A 15,325-nucleotide genomic window follows, 5' to 3' on the forward strand; every position below is an offset into this window, starting at 1 on the left:
GTCTCCCCTCCCTCATCTTGACAACCTCCAACTTTTCTCACCTTCAATCCAACTTTCCGAGCATCAAAACATCCAAAATGGGCTGGTTCGATGGTGAGTTATAGTCCGATGCATGCCAAGCCCGGCCTTAGCGTCTTGGCTGACCCTCAGTTGCATAGATGATTCCCAACAGGCCGACTACCACAGGCAGTGGAACAACTCCGAGCCCACTGAGCATGACGCCAGCTTCGTCCATGAGCTGATTGCCGGCGCCGCTAGCTACGAGGCCGCCAAGGCCTACGAGCAGCACGAGGAGCGTGAGGGTAAGCGAAACCAATCCCGTCCATATGAGGAGAGAACTACGGAGTGCTCATCGATTGGTGATATGAACAGGCAAGCCCGAGAGCCACGAGAAGGCCAAGGAGATCATGGCTGGCTTTGCCGGTGCTTTCGTGGACCGCGAGGTTGAGACCCGGGGCCTGGACTTCATCGACCGCGAGAAGGCCAAGCGCCAGGCCCGCGAGCACATTGAGCGTGTTTCTGCCCAGGATGCTGGCTGGTAAAGAGCCAACGACATCTCAATGTGTCCTAGACTCGTTCAGAGAATTGACCACATTCGTTTATTAGCTTGTTCCTGGTAGATAAACACTTTTTGAGTCCATCGTAGATAAGCCTTCTGATCATTAGCCGTGCATGTGGTTGGCAATAGATTGTCTCAGACGCAGATCAATCGCAGGGTTGAAAAGCAGGTACAGAGACCAACGCATATCGTGTATACTCTAGAGTGGCCATGTCGCACCAATCCCGCCAACTGGCCCGTGCGCCCCGCCCACAAACTCCGCCTCTGCTTTCCTGCCACGGTCACAACGGACCAGCTTAACACCACCCACCACCATGCCTCAACACGCCCGCGTCGAGGAGGTCGACTCCGACCCCGATGAGGTCGCCCCCTCCGACTTTGATGTCGGCGACGCCATCATTGCCCCCGCCAACATCCCCTCGCGCGCACCTGCAAACCCCACGCCGCCCAACATGGCCAACATGGCGAACATGGCCAATGCCGCCAATGAGGCTCAGATGGCCGAACCCCAGCGCGAGATCCCCAAACACTTCCAGTGCCTCTATCCCGTCTACTTCGACAAGACCCGCTCGCGCGCCGAGGGCCGCAAGGTGGGCGCCGAGCTGGCGGTGGAAAATCCGCTGGCTCGCGATATCGCCGACGCGGTGCAGATGCTCGGATTGCAGGTCGGTCTGGAGCCGGAGAAGCTGCATCCGAAGGACTGGGCGAATCCCGGGCGCGTGCGTGTGCTGCTGAAGAATGAGGATGGGAAGTCGATGAATTCCAAGATTAAGAATAGTGCGTCTCTCTCTCCCCCTCTCTCCCTGCACAACAATTGGCCCTGCAGGAATTGACTGACTCTTGCTATTCTTCAGAGCATCATCTCTACATCCTTGTCGCGCAGTATCTGAAAGCCCACCCGACCAACGAGCAATCCCCGTACCGATTACGGATCCGCGGCCTGCCCGTGCCTGACAAACTCCCCGACGCCCCTTCGGCGCCGCGCGGCTGGAAGATCGGAAAGATCCTGCCGATCCACTCGCCCGCCTACAGTGGTGGCGGGGTCAGTGATAACCCGTTGCAGGATGCCATGGCCGAGATGCAGAGCATGGGGGGAATGCCGGGAATGCCTGCGATTCCAGGTATGCCGGGGATGATGGACATGGGCGGGCCGTCGGGGCCTGGGGGTGGTGCGGAGAAGAAGAAGAAGGAGAAGAAAAAGGGCAAGGCATGATATATTCCATGTTCCCCTTTGACTTGCATTACATGGCGATGGGCGTTCTCTTGCTTTTGGATAGAATCGAGGCTCCTGAATACCTCGGATCGACCTGCTTTTCCCCCGTCTTCTTCTGTGGATAGTTCTTCTATGATAGATACCTGAATCTGATGTACTATTCACACGCCGATGCAATCATATTGTCAAGTTATCACGCTGATGTCGTCAATCCGCATCGAAGTCACAGGCCTTAAAGGATGCCTTACTGCCTGATGAGTAAACGCAGTCCATGTTGTCATTGGCCGGCATCGCCCGATCATGGTTCGCCCGATCGCCGTTCCCCGCAGGGCATTTGATAAAAGACCAACGACCTTTCATGATCTCGTTGACATGCCCCCTTGACTGGTTGTAGCAGACCATGAATCCCACTCCGGACATCCAATTCACTCTCGCTGACCCCGGCCCCCCCGGTCCTCCTCCCAGCGGGGTGGTGGGGGTGGGATGGGTGGCGGGCGCCTGATTACTCGCAATCGCGCGAGCTATAGCTGTCACATGTGTCGCCGGCGCAAGGTGAAATGCAACAAGGTAAGGCCTATGCCTGACTACTCGCTGCCCGCTGGCCGATAGCTAACCTCTGTGGCCGCATCCCAGGTCCATCCCGTATGCGGAAACTGCGTGAAGAACGGTACCGATTGCGTGTACGATGTGTCATCGCAGAACGATGAGAATCCGCGCGACTCATCACGGTCGGGGCACGGAGTCAAGCGGAGGAAGGGGACTCCGCGAACACTCGAGGAGGATGTGGATGAGCTGCAGTCGATTTACGGGCACCTCAGACAGACGGGCTCGTCAGCAGCCCATAAAGGAGCCATTGAAGCCCGGTTGGACAAGCTCATGTCGATGATTGAGCGGATTGGTGGGGATCAGGCTGTTGAAGCGGCGGAGCGACGTACGGCAAGTCTGGAGCCAGTTGTAAAGGAGGAACCGCTGCCGAACAATGACTGGAAGAGGTCGAGTTCGGAAAGGTCGGCGAGCCCGCGTCGTGCGGGGGCAGAGTCGAGCGGTGATGAGTTTCCGATACCCTCGGGACAAGCGACCGACCTCGTTGATCCGGTGGGGAGTCTCAATCTGGGCCATCTGAGCTTGGAGGATGGTGGCAGATCGAGGTGGGTTGTGTCCGCTGATGGTGAGATTCCATTGCTAATGCTAGTTTAGATATGTTGGAACCACATATTGGGCTTACATCTCCCACGAGGCATGTCCCCTCCCCGATATTCCTCTTTACTGATTCCTCTGGACTGACTGAAGATACAGATCAACGAGCTGAACCAGCTGCTCAGAGACCAGAATCGCTCGCATGACCAACCGGCTGCTTCCGACACTACTAGCCCGGGCATCACTGATCCAGCCACCAGCACTCGAAGGACGTGGAAAGAGTCGATCGATAGTACGACGTCACGTTCGACCACATCCCTTGGGTCTCGAGAGTCTTTCCAACAATCCATCATCTTCCCCTCTGGCGACTCTCCTTCGGTACATGAAAGAGTCGTTGAACCTGAGATGCTCGATCATGTTCCGACAAGACGTCAAAGCCATATCCTTTACAAGGGGTTCATGTCGGGGGTCCACGCCATCAGTCCAGTCATTCACCCTCCAAGCGTTCTAAAACTTTACAACGCCTTCTGGGACTGGTATGACTACAGCAGTTATTCGGGAAACCCGTGCCCCAATCCCTCGTTTATCCCACTTCTATATGCCATTTGGTATGGCGGTTCCGTCACCGTTTCGATCCGCACAATCAAGGCTGAATTCAACGCGTCGTCCCGATTTGCTCTGTCCGGAATGTACAGCGAGGAAGTTAGCCGCTGGTTGACGAAGATCGCCTTTCCTCGCAGCCCTTCTCTCCAGGGCCTGTCAGCCTACCTTATTGTGCAGACGATTCTGTCCAAGGAGGAAGAGCCCCTGACGAGCAGCTTATTCGTCAGCCTTGCCATGCGCGTGGCACAGACTATGGGTCTGCATCGAGATCCAGCTCAATTTGGGATTGAGGCGTCCGAGGCAGAATACCGACGCCGACTGTGGTGGCATATCATGCACATGGACGGCATCGTCGCGATGTCCAGTGGCCTGCCGCCGCTGGTCAGCGACGAGAATTACTGGGATGTTCGTGAGACGAGTGAGGTGAAAGATACCTTGCTGGGTACCCCTGCGGCCGAACAGTATGAACAGCTGGTTGCTTCTAACCGCCGTGCACCTGACAACCCCGACGATCCGATCCTGTGTGGTGGACCGTCAACGGTCAATGTGTATTACCTGTCTGCAAGAGGGAAATACGTCATGGCTCGTGAGTTACCTCTTGTCCAATTAAAGATCAATGCTAACTGTAACTAGGTGCCGTCCGGCGAATCCTCAAAATCCAGTTGGGCATAAAGCCCTTGACTCGGAGAGATATGGAAGAGCTCCGATCAATTCTGCTCGATCTTCAGCTCAAGCTTAATTCCATTGTGAACCGGATCCCAGAGGGCAAGAACCCTGAGAATGCCTCGGGAGAGCGGGACCTGTCCATGTCCAAATCGCCGGTGGAGACTCAGTCCACTGATACCGAACTTCCAGGTGACGGTCCCAATGGATGTACCGAGCAATACCATTCCCCAGTTCTTGTGTCCTTTCACAAGTGGGCTAGAATCGTTCTGTCGCTATTCATCGACAAAGCCTTCTGTGTTGCCTACCAGCCCTTCCTCAAAAATGCCCGAAGTCGAATCTGGCCCGCGGCGCGACAAAGCGCCCTTCGGCATTGCCACGGGTTTATGGAGAAATTCATCCAACTGGCAACCGATCCAGACTTCCAGCCGTTCCATTGGAGCTGGCCGGGCAACCATCAACCGATGCATGCGACGATGATCATGCTCATTGACCTCTACGAACGACCCTACAGCCCCGAGGCATCCAAGTCACGCGCGCTCATCGACCGGATCCTGGCGCTGTCTGGGCCCGATGGCGGGGTGGTCGGAGGAGAGGATGGTGTCTCGACGCAACGACCGCTGAAAGATGGCGGTCGGGAGGCGTGGAGCATGATCCGTCGCTTGCGCCAGAAAGCCTGGCAAAAGGCCGGTCTGAATCCAGAAATGCTCTGGACCGAGCAAGATCAGATCCAGGCAGGCATTGCTTCCCCAGCAGCTGGCCATAGTGGTCTGAATAATGGGACCTTCGTTTCCGGATCATCGTCTACGCCTGGGCCACCTTCCCATAATCGTTTGGCTTCGCTGCCGCCGAATGGTCAGCCCGCCGACTTTGAACGCAGATTCTACAACATGACCCGCTCTCAAACGGATTCTCCCTCTGCTTCAGTTCGTCCCAGTCCTCTACGATACTCTCACCAGTTCCCACCTCCCGATTCAACCTCTCTCCCCACAGCTCCACCATCTCTCGTCGCACAATATTCAGTATCTCCCGGAGCAATGAGCGTACCCGGCAGCTCCGTCACATCTGGCTCCGCAGCCGCGGACTCGCCCGACGTCGCATCATCCCTAAGCGCAGCCGCATCGACCAACTCCCCTTCACTCGCTGCTTCCATCCCCATGCCTCAACAACAAGAAACACCACCTCCTAACTCATCCACCGCCGTGCCTTTCCTAGATCCTACTCCGCAGAATGTACCACCTATGAATGTACATGTACCCACCCCTCCCTCGATGGTGGATCCCAACCTCAACTTCGACTGGGACCAATGGGACGCTGTCTTTGGCCAGCATCTCCCCGTCGCCGATGAGCTGATGGAGCTCGACCCGGTTGTAGGGCTCGAGTTCCCGGATTTGAGTTCCTCCGCCGCAGATACGGGCATTGGGAATGCGGGTGTGCCGGGCGTCAATGCCAATGCCAATGCCATGTCCGGCGCGCCTCCAGTCGGGGCGAATGGTGGAGCTTATCCGGCACCGTGGATCGCAAATGGCGGGAACATGCGTGCCTCGTCGAGTGATTGGCCCGGGTATTGTTAATGTTATAAATATCTTATAGACTTGTAGTATGGACCACGTTTACATGAATATCTCCACCTCCAACCTACATGCGTTTACCATTCCATATTGAAAGGTTGAATGTGCGCAACGTGATGCTCAACTCCTACGCGAGTCGACTACGTGTGAAAGATATAGACCCAACATAACAGTGGTAGATTCATGAGACGTGACTCTTGACAATCGCAACGATGCGACGTGCAGGATAGCTAGAACAGACCCGGACCGCCTAGCGGGAGGATATCTTGGAAGTCCGTCGCATGCAGGACCCGCATTTCCTTCCTCCCCCTTTTCATAGCTTTCGTTTTTCTTTGGCATTTTCTTCCCGCCCGCGCTGGAAAAAGAACAAAGGTCCGTTTAGACCTTGTTCTCCTTCAGACCGTGCTTCCAGAGGGTGGCGAAGGGGGTGACGCCGTCATCGCGGAAATCAATCAGGATGTGCCTGGGACATGCCGTTAGTTGGGGATCGTGCATAGAATTGGGGAGAAGAACGGAACATACATGGCATCACCGTCCATGGACTGGCCCATCATGACATCGTAGTTGTCGTAGTTGGCCGAGATCTTCTTGATGGCGGCGGCGGCGTGGGCCTTGAACTGGGCAATGGCCTCGGTGTCACCCTTGGCCTCGAGGGCCTTGAGGACCTTCTTGACGTAGGCTATCGCGGGCAACATTAGCAAATTTTCATTGCACGTCCGGAAGGGCAATTGATGACTTACACTTCAGGTGACCCTTGAAGGCATCCTTGGAGGGCTTAAGGCCCTCCTCGGTCTTGAGCCAGACAAGACGGAACTGGTCCTCGATGTCGTGGACCATCTTGGACTCGCCCTCACCACCCTCCTCGTCATCACCCTCCGCCGAGGGGTTGGCACCCTCGAGCTGGAAGTCCTCGTTGGCGGACTTCATGTACTTGCGGCAGTCGACCTCCCACAGGATGGGGCAGTCCTTGCTCTCGACGATCTTGAAGGTGTCGGCAAGCATCTCATCACCGGAGATAACGTCCTCGTAGATGATCATGGTGGCGGTGGGAGAGGGGGAGAGTCTCTGAACAAAAAAAGAACAAATGGGATAAGGGCTACAGCGGGCTTATTAGGAGGGAAGAAAAAGAAAAACAGGAGGAGGGGAAGTTTTTTTCTTAGTGGCGGGAACAGTAGTGGGGTTTTGCTCTGTTTGTTTCGGTCTGGGGACAACAGAGGCCCATTCAGTGAGAACAGACTCTCAGTCGGTCGGAAACGACGAATAGCCAGATCTAGCAGGATTCGTGAATTCGAATTACTCTCATTGATGATCGGTCGACGCCCAAATACCCTTCAGTACACTCTAGAACAGTCCAATACCATATAATACATGATCCCTCTCTGAATGCAGGCCAATACCGTCACACTGTTACGCGGCCCTTTCCGGCTGGCGCCACCCGGACTTTCTCTCCTGATCGGCGGCTGTGAACGTCGTCTTCATTCTCTCACTTCCCTATCGAATTGTCTTTCTCACTATCCTTACCGACTTATTCTTACTCTCCTTTCATCTTCTGCTCTTGAATGTGTGAACCCGTGTCATCCGGTTCCTCGATCGTGCCTGCCCATTAGTCTCCGACTCATCCTGGGCAGTCGCTGACGAGAGACGCTGCCTTTTTTTGCCGACACTCCTTTCCCATTCCCTTTACCGAGCTTCTCGCCTGTTTGCCCCTGTGATCATATTGTCGACCTTAATCCTTGACTGCACGTGGAAAATTACTCTCTCAGAATACATACTGTGGCTGGATCACGCCGCGAATCACCCACCATGGCTCTCAACACATCCGTCACGTTCGAGCTCCCACCACTGCCGACATATACCTTGACCCCCCGAGAACCGCTCCTTGCTCCGATCCCGGACAACATCTTGGCCCTCATCCTGCCCATTGTCGCCTACTGGGCCTTGTCAATGTTCTATCACTTCCTCGATGTCAATGAATACTTCGTCCAGTACCGTCTACACACTCCCGCCGAAGTCTTAAAGCGAAACCATGTTACCCGCTGGGAGGTTGTGCGCGATGTGATTTTGCAGCAGGTGATCCAAACAATCGCTGGGATGTCCATGTCCTATTTTGACGCCGAGGAAGTGGTTGGCCGGGAAGAGTACGACGTGGCCGTGTGGGCACAGCGGCTCCGGATCGTCCAGAAAGCTTTCCCCCGCTTGTTGGCTCTTGTTGGAGTCGACTCCCTCGGTCTGGCAAAGTCGTTGTCGCTGAATGGACACTCGATATTGGCGGGAGTTCTGGCTGGAGGCTCGTATCCCGGTGTCACACAGTCCCTGCTGCTTGACACGGGAGCGGAAGTCGTGGCACCGGCGTTTGCGAGCTGGGAATTGTCTGTCGCCAGCTTCATCTACTGGTATCTCATCCCCGGGCTGCAGTTCGCCCTGGCAGTCGGCATCGTCGATACCTGGCAGTACTTCTGGCACCGTGCCATGCACCTGAACCGCTGGCTCTATGGTAAGTTGGATTACCCGCAAACATTTGGACTCTAGCTGACCCAACCAAGTTACGTTCCATTCCCGCCACCATCGTCTCTACGTTCCTTACGCGTTCGGTGCCCTTTACAACCACCCCGTTGAGGGATTTCTTCTGGACACGGCGGGCACGGGCGTGGGCTTCTTAGTCTCCTGCATGACCAACCGGCAGGCTATATGGTTCTTTACCATCTCTACCATCAAGACCGTTGATGACCACTGTGGCTACGCCTTCCCCTGGGATCCTTTGCAGCACATCACCTCCAACAACGCAGCGTATCACGATATCCACCACCAAAGCTGGGGCATTAAGACCAACTTTTCGCAGCCTTTCTTCATTTTCTGGGACCGTCTGCTCAATACTCAGTGGAAGGGCGACGTCAAGCTTCGCTATGAGCGATCTCGCGAATCCGCTCAGAGACAGGTGGACGTGGATGCCGCGAATGCGCCGCCCGCTGCCGGCCCGAAGGCCCATGAACATGAGCCCGCTGTAGTTTTATCGGAGGGTCCGGCCGGCCGTACACGCCTGCGCCGCAAAACCGCTACGCTGTCGCCGCGGGTTGATAGCCTAAAGGGCGCGACTCACGGCATGTCCGGCAGCGTCCTCCAAAGCTGAGAAAATTTCTTCTAATGCATTCTGTGGATCCTATTGGAGTTTGCTGGTCATCTCCTCGGCTGTGGTTTCAATCGTTATTTTTTCTAATGTCTGTGGAATCGCTGATTCCGGTGTATTAATACTCTGAGAATGTGCGAGTCAATGCTTTGTATATGCCTTCCTGAACGACCTACTGTCGCTAATGTCTATGTTCTATTTCTTTATCTCTACTTGCTCAGGCATCCAGATAACAACAATAATAAAACGATCTTGAGTTGTGCCAACCTATATAGGAAACTATGGCAGCAAAAACTGTCCTCTATTCCCGTGCAACTACAATAACAGCAACCTGGGAAGAAAAGAGATCCTTAATATCATCCATCCCCACTCTACAACGCCTCCCCAATCCACCTCAAATAACATTCCCTTCATCACACACCAAACTCCAAGTCGTCGTAGCCGGCGATGGACCCCACTGTCGCCGTGCCGGCTGATAGCCCTCATCCTCACACGGCGCATCTGTCCAGTCGCTGTCCGAATACTCAGACGGAGAGTATTGATAAACTAGCGGAACCTCCGCAGAGCCCGTGGACTGGTGCTGCTGCGCACCGGGGAACACTGTGCATCGCTTCGTACTGGTCTTAGTGCGTCTGCACTGCTCGCTCACTCTGGCTTGCGCCGACGTGAGCATCGACGGGTTCCTGCTCCGCGATGACGAGGATTTGCCTTGTACTCCGAGTGTTTGGTACGACTCGATCAGTTCGTCAATCTGCTCGTTGATGTCGGGGCCCCATTTGCTGTGCGTGTTTGCTCGTGATGGGGCTTTTGGTGTGTTGGGCACAGCTGAGCTTGGGATCGTCCTTGGAGGCTCCGGGTTTACAGGCCGCTCTGGAATAGTTTGGCGGCTGATGTTTCTGGAAACTGGGCCCGCGGCTGTGGATCGTTGGGGCCGTTTGTCCCAGAATATGTTCCTGGAGGTACTCCCACTTTGACAAGACGACGAGATGGTTGCTTGGCTGGAGTGACCAGCCTTCTTCACTGGCACGGGGTTGGCTTGAGGTGATGCCACGGAGCTTGAACCCGGTCGAAGGAGAATATCTTTCTGAGCATGACTGTTGTGGTGGTGCTTCGAAGTCGACTTCCCGTTCTTGTACTGTTGACCTCTGTGCTCGCGATTGGGATCCTCGTGCCAGGCCCGAATGCAGCGTTTCCGGGTGAGCTTGAGCGTGTTGGCCAGTTGATTGGCGGTGCCGTGCAATCCGTCAGATTCAGTGCCGAAGCGATTCAGACTCTCATCGATGAAGGGCATCAACCGGCGCAAACGGTGCTTCTTGCGAGTACGGGTCCGGCTTTGCAGCACCACGAACAGGCTGCGGACCGTGTATTTGTCCCCCACAATGCGCGCCAAGATGCACGCCGCACAGTTGTTGATCTGGTATGCCCATGTCATGGGTGCCACAGACCAGCCAGACCCAGGTCTAGTCCACATTCCTTTCAAGGCCCGGAGTCTGGACAGGATCTCCTGCTCGATGGGCCCGACGAGTTGAGGGAATGCTTCGAACTTGCGGAGGTGCACCGTGACCTCATTTTGCACCAGGCGCAAGATGTCGTTAATTATGTCCGAATTCAGCGAGCGATGCACCTCGCACAGCGTGCTCGGCTGCCACCTTGACTGGATTGAGCGCATGGAGAAGGACCATTCCTTGCGCAGACGCTTCGGCAGGGCTTCCATCATCTTTTGAATGTTGGGTCCATGCTGCGAGGCATGATCGTGCGCGTTGTCTAGGTGTAGGACCTCCGTTAGCTGCTTCACTTCTGCCCGCGTCAGCTCAGTGACTAACCGCGGGTATATATTTGGCGATATCCGAGCTGCGTGTCTAGGCTCTTGGGTGATGAAATTTCGAGGAGGGTCTTTCTTTTTCGTGCTGCCGTGTCGCTTCATCTTGGAGAAGAGAGTCCTTTATTGGTAGTCCTGGAATGGGCTGGTGGACCAAATGTGCATCCAAAGTTGTGTGGTGATGATAAGTGTGACCAGGGCATGAACGAAGTATTTAACTGTTCATGCGAAACAATAGATCGAGGAGCCTTTGGTCTTTTTGTAGGAATTTGCCGGCAATTTCTTTCGTTCAGCGTGAAAGGCATTGTGAGTTTGCAGGGTTCTACCGTCTTTGGTTCCTGGGCTTTTTATAGAATTCGACTTTGTTCTTGTGACACACTCGTTCTTTGTCGATCTGCGTCGATAAACTCGGTTTCTTTCTTCTTTCTCTCTTTGTATTTTCTTATAGTTGCTGTCAACGCACCTGATACATCACATGACAGACACTCGACATTCCTTGTTTTGTTCTTCATCAGCGAATTCACCTTCATCAACGCCAGATGAATATAGTTGATCTCGCGCATCCATGTTCCGTACTGTCCTGCGCGCCCAACAGGGCGACGTGAGACCACTGCCGTACACCGCATCGCCCCTGAAGCTGCTGTGGAGCGACACCTGCCTTTTCTTCCAGAGTGCCTGGGCCTTGCCACGCGTTTTCCTTCCACTTAACCTCGGTCGAACATGGCCGCTGGATGAATTCTATCCATCCTGGCGAGACTTTGGAGATATCAGTGTTCACGCCTTTCTCGTTGTGTACCAGTTGCTCTTTCTCCTGTCCCTGCCGATCGTCATCATTTTCCTGATCCCGACGCTTTGGGTCCTTGCGTACATTGCTATTGCTCTGTTCTTCAACTATGCCGTCTGCAAAATTACGCTTAGTGGCTTTAAGCGATTTTTAGTGTCCGGAGTTCCGGTCGCCGAACGGCCGGGCCATGAGCGGGAGCATTGGATCTACGTGAATGGGGTCGCAGTAGGGTAAGCAGGTATACAAACCGGGACTGGGTCTGTGTTGGAGCTGACCCCAATCAGCCAGCACTGGCTACAGAAACATGTCGATTTGCTCTCATACACCTTCGGCCGCCGGGTAACCGGGGTGCTTAACCCCACGTAAGTAGCTAACCCGTCTCGGTGATTGGTGAAACTGATCAGTTTCCCATAGTTCTGGTATCATATTCGATGTTCTTCAGTGTCTAATTCAACGCGACTTCTCATATGCCACTCAGGATATTCGAGACGCGTACGTGCTTATCAAGAAGGCGCTATTGAATCCCCAATATGATAAGGTCATTCTCATACTCCATAGCCAAGGAGCAATTGAAGGGGGCCTTGTCATCGACTGGCTACTAGACGAGCTTCCTCAGAACCTGCTGCACCAGCTAGAAGTATACACTTTTGGTAGCGCTGCGAACCACTTCAACAACCCCAGCCAATCGCAATCGACTCAACAGACAAGCCTGCAAATTTCCGACGCCGATCAGCAGTCCCATCAGTCCATCGGTTACATCGAACACTATGCCAATGCGGTGGACTTTGTCAGTGTGTGGGGAGTTCTGCATTACATCAACACTCCAAATCGCTACATGGGCCGGTTGTTTGTCCGTCCCGGCTCCGGACATCTGATGAACCAACATTATTTGGATAATATGTTCACGCTCGGACCTGACCGAAAGGTTCTAGACTCGAATCCCTTTATGGATATGGAGGTGGACATGCAAGAAGGCACAGCCGACAGCAACACACCAGATCTGAGGCCAGGATTGGCTTCTACACCCTGCGATGCGTTGCTCCCGAACATGTCCAAGAGAGATGCGTCGCGCACAATACCTCAGACGATTCATGGCAGTAAGGTTCTGCGTGTAAAAGATTTCAGCCGTCTCTGGCAGTACCGAAATGGAGGCTCACCGACCGATGTGACCCATGATTAACGGTACGATCTTATCCACGGTATTGAATGGACCCATTTCTCAGGTCCAAGTTGGCCAAGCGACCTTTACTTGGTCCTGTATCGAACTCAAAATATATGTCACAGTTTGCTTTTCCAGAAGATTGGGGGTATTCACTTGATCAGCACGCCAAGAATATCCCCACGGTTGCCGCATCTCCACTTATAGACCTGCTGAACTCACGGGTACTCGGCAATCGAATAGGCACCCGGATTTTCTAGAGTATCCGGACAGCGGACGATCCCCAGGATCCAGTACAGTCCAAATTGTTCAGTATTCGAGACTCGGGCGTCTTAATCAAACATCCAGGCTGCCGCTTTCTTCACCTGTGCCATTCTTAGGCCATCTACGCGGCCAGCGGGGCCCAGAGGCCTATCATACGCGTCCGGGATGCGTGTACCGGGCCGTTGGCTCCCGCGTCTCATCACTCAGGCACTTCTAATCACACAGAGTCATTTGATTTCGGTCTTCTTGTATTGCTATCCAAGGGTTAGCGTCAAGAATGTGCCAAATGAGTATACGTATCCAGCCCTAAATCTTGCCGATTTGAGGTTAGCGTATTTTCGAAAATGCTTGGAATCTAGACACTTTCAACTCTTGTCCACGGTTCTTTGTTTCAAACCTTCCGTGCTGCGACACGATTCGTTGACTCATTAAGCACCAAATTGTACGGTAGTTCCAAAAATATCGCACTGACGACAATGGATGTGCACGGAACAAAACGCTTTTATTTATCACTAGCCCCAGCATATTCGTGATCTGAACTGGCGATGCTGTACAAAAGAATTTGAACCCTTGCGCTTTTATCTTTGACACCGCTTTTATTCATCGATTTGTATGTCTTGATCATTGAGCGTTCGCTTGCAGCACTGCAGGTCCGACGCTGCTGCATTTCGATTTCTACTTATGTCTCTCGTGAACGCTCCATGGATGTTGTCACGATTATGGCCTTCAAATTTTATTTTGCTTCTTTGTTTAAGCATCCAGGTTATTGCTACAGGAATCTCACTCGACGTGGATAGTGATGGTGTGTGTTCTTCCCACTGGTAGTGCATGGACGACTCTAATTCTCATGACCAGAATCCATTAAATCGGCCGCCAGCACGGTGGCTTACGATCTCGTCACATTCTACTCGGGAAATGACACTGGCAATGTGGCTGGAAACCTACCTAGCCCATATTACTGGTGGGAAGCCGGCGGCTTTTTTGGATCGCTCATCAACTATTGGGCATACACAGGCGACGATACCTACAACAGCATTACGGTGCAGGCTTTGGTCCATCAAGCAGGTAGCGATGGTAATTTCATGCCAGCGAACCAGACATTGGATGAGGGCAATGACGACCAATGCTTCTGGGCGATCTCCGCCATGATGGCCGCCGAACGTAACTTCACAAACCCGCCTTCTTCGGATCCTGGGTGGTTGGCAACCGTGCAGGCTGTTTTCAACGAGCAAACTACCCGCTGGGATGCCTCTACCTGCGGTGGAGGTCTGCGATGGCAGATCTTTACCTGGAATGCAGGGTACAATTACAAGAACAGCATTGCCAATGGCTGTTTCTTTAATATTGCAGCTCGACTGGCGCGGTATACAGGAAATGCAACATATGCGAATTGGGCTACACGGGCCTGGGACTGGACTGAGAGTGTGGGCTTGATAGGATCCAGCTACCAGATTTATGATGGCTCCAGCGACACTAACAATTGCTCTTCCGTTGACAATGATCGATGGACTTACAACACAGGCGTATACCTTCTCGGGGCAGCAGTCATGTATAATTATGTTTGTGACTCTCCTATTGACTTGATTCTGATTTCAAACGCTGACACAGGACTAGACCTCGTCACTATCTACCAACGAATCTACCAACACATCCTCGATATGGAAAGCCAGGGTAGACGGCCTGCTGTCCTCGGCCGCTTACTTCTTCTCCACAAACACCTCCAGCGAGAATGTCATGTACGAACGGCAATGCGAGCTGATCGATGATTGCGACACAGACGAGCTATCTTTCAAGGCATATCTTTCCCGCTGGATGGCCGAAGCCGCCCAGGTTGCTCCCTACACCTACAATACTATCATGACCTACCTTCGCGCCACTGCCCAGGCCGCCGTCGCGCAGTGCGAGGGCGGAACTACTGGCACTTACTGTGGGTTTGAATGGACTACCGGCACCTACGATGGAACAACTGGTGTCGGCCAGCAGATGAGTGTGCTTGAAACGGTACAAGGATTGCTTGCTGGAAACGTCCGCGGCCCGTATTCTGCTTCTACTGGTGGCACCAGTAAAGGGAATAGTGCTGCAGGGACTGGTGATGATTCAGACTCTACGGTGACGCTCACGCCTATTACTACAGCAGATAGGGTCGGCGCCGCCATTTTGACTGCGGTGGTCCTTGGAGGTATTATCTTTGCTGTATATATTATGGTCTTTTGATGTTGTCGTACGGCTGTATGATGATTCCATAATTGCACAGCAAGATACCCATAAGTTTGTTTGTATATTTATCGTAAAGAGAGGATGGGTATCAAAGCATATTTTGTGCATATAATAGGAAATTTGCATGTCTTGCTCTTTGTTTAACTCAATAAGAAATCTTACGGGGCATTGTATAGTCAAATGTGAGTCGACGTAATAAAAAGTTTACACAT

General features: G+C 53.4%; 8 protein-coding genes across 8 annotated transcripts; 6 read left to right on the forward strand and 2 right to left on the reverse strand.

The window, feature by feature from the left end:
* Positions 1-112: 112 nt before the first annotated feature.
* On the forward strand, positions 113-542 carry N7510_001559 (DUF3759 domain-containing protein; the record flags this gene model as incomplete). Its single annotated transcript, XM_056973486.1, has 2 exons — positions 113-302; positions 373-542. The coding sequence occupies 2 exons, from the start codon at positions 113-115 to the stop codon at positions 540-542; spliced, it is 360 nt and encodes a 119-aa protein (XP_056838603.1).
* A 331-nt stretch (positions 543-873) lies between these two features.
* N7510_001560 (RNA-binding signal recognition particle subunit SEC65) lies at positions 874-1,772 on the forward strand (the record flags this gene model as incomplete). The annotated part of the gene is made up of 2 exons (XM_056973487.1): positions 874-1,278; positions 1,416-1,772. The coding sequence occupies 2 exons, from the start codon at positions 874-876 to the stop codon at positions 1,770-1,772; spliced, it is 762 nt and encodes a 253-aa protein (XP_056838604.1).
* A 483-nt stretch (positions 1,773-2,255) lies between these two features.
* On the forward strand, positions 2,256-5,749 carry N7510_001561 (putative C6 transcription factor; the record flags this gene model as incomplete). Its single annotated transcript, XM_056973488.1, has 5 exons — positions 2,256-2,339; positions 2,406-2,920; positions 2,970-3,009; positions 3,069-4,098; positions 4,146-5,749. The coding sequence occupies 5 exons, from the start codon at positions 2,256-2,258 to the stop codon at positions 5,747-5,749; spliced, it is 3,273 nt and encodes a 1,090-aa protein (XP_056838605.1).
* A 375-nt stretch (positions 5,750-6,124) lies between these two features.
* On the reverse strand, positions 6,125-6,784 carry N7510_001562 (translationally-controlled tumor protein; the record flags this gene model as incomplete). The annotated part of the gene is made up of 3 exons (XM_056973489.1): positions 6,125-6,209; positions 6,269-6,425; positions 6,487-6,784. 3 exons carry the CDS (start codon positions 6,782-6,784, stop codon positions 6,125-6,127), a joined length of 540 nt encoding a protein of 179 aa, XP_056838606.1.
* Positions 6,785-7,549: 765 nt separating this feature from the next.
* Positions 7,550-8,873, forward strand: sur2 (sphingosine hydroxylase; the record flags this gene model as incomplete). The annotated part of the gene is made up of 2 exons (XM_056973490.1): positions 7,550-8,240; positions 8,290-8,873. 2 exons carry the CDS (start codon positions 7,550-7,552, stop codon positions 8,871-8,873), a joined length of 1,275 nt encoding a protein of 424 aa, XP_056838607.1.
* A 391-nt stretch (positions 8,874-9,264) lies between these two features.
* N7510_001564 (uncharacterized protein) lies at positions 9,265-10,794 on the reverse strand (the record flags this gene model as incomplete). The annotated part of the gene is made up of 1 exon (XM_056973491.1): positions 9,265-10,794. The coding sequence occupies one exon, from the start codon at positions 10,792-10,794 to the stop codon at positions 9,265-9,267; it is 1,530 nt and encodes a 509-aa protein (XP_056838608.1).
* Positions 10,795-11,254: 460 nt separating this feature from the next.
* N7510_001565 (uncharacterized protein) lies at positions 11,255-12,653 on the forward strand (the record flags this gene model as incomplete). The annotated part of the gene is made up of 3 exons (XM_056973492.1): positions 11,255-11,703; positions 11,758-11,835; positions 11,888-12,653. The coding sequence occupies 3 exons, from the start codon at positions 11,255-11,257 to the stop codon at positions 12,651-12,653; spliced, it is 1,293 nt and encodes a 430-aa protein (XP_056838609.1).
* A 1,100-nt stretch (positions 12,654-13,753) lies between these two features.
* Positions 13,754-15,110, forward strand: N7510_001566 (glycoside hydrolase family 76 protein; the record flags this gene model as incomplete). The annotated part of the gene is made up of 2 exons (XM_056973493.1): positions 13,754-14,455; positions 14,511-15,110. Coding segments are annotated over 2 exons (1,302 nt in total), but the record flags the coding sequence as incomplete, so codon positions are not given.
* Positions 15,111-15,325: the final 215 nt, after the last annotated feature.

The sequence above is a fragment of the Penicillium lagena genome, assembly GCF_028827675.1.
Source record: "Penicillium lagena strain IBT 129212 chromosome Unknown utg000001l_segment0_segment0, whole genome shotgun sequence".
Taxonomy (NCBI): domain Eukaryota; kingdom Fungi; phylum Ascomycota; class Eurotiomycetes; order Eurotiales; family Aspergillaceae; genus Penicillium; species Penicillium lagena.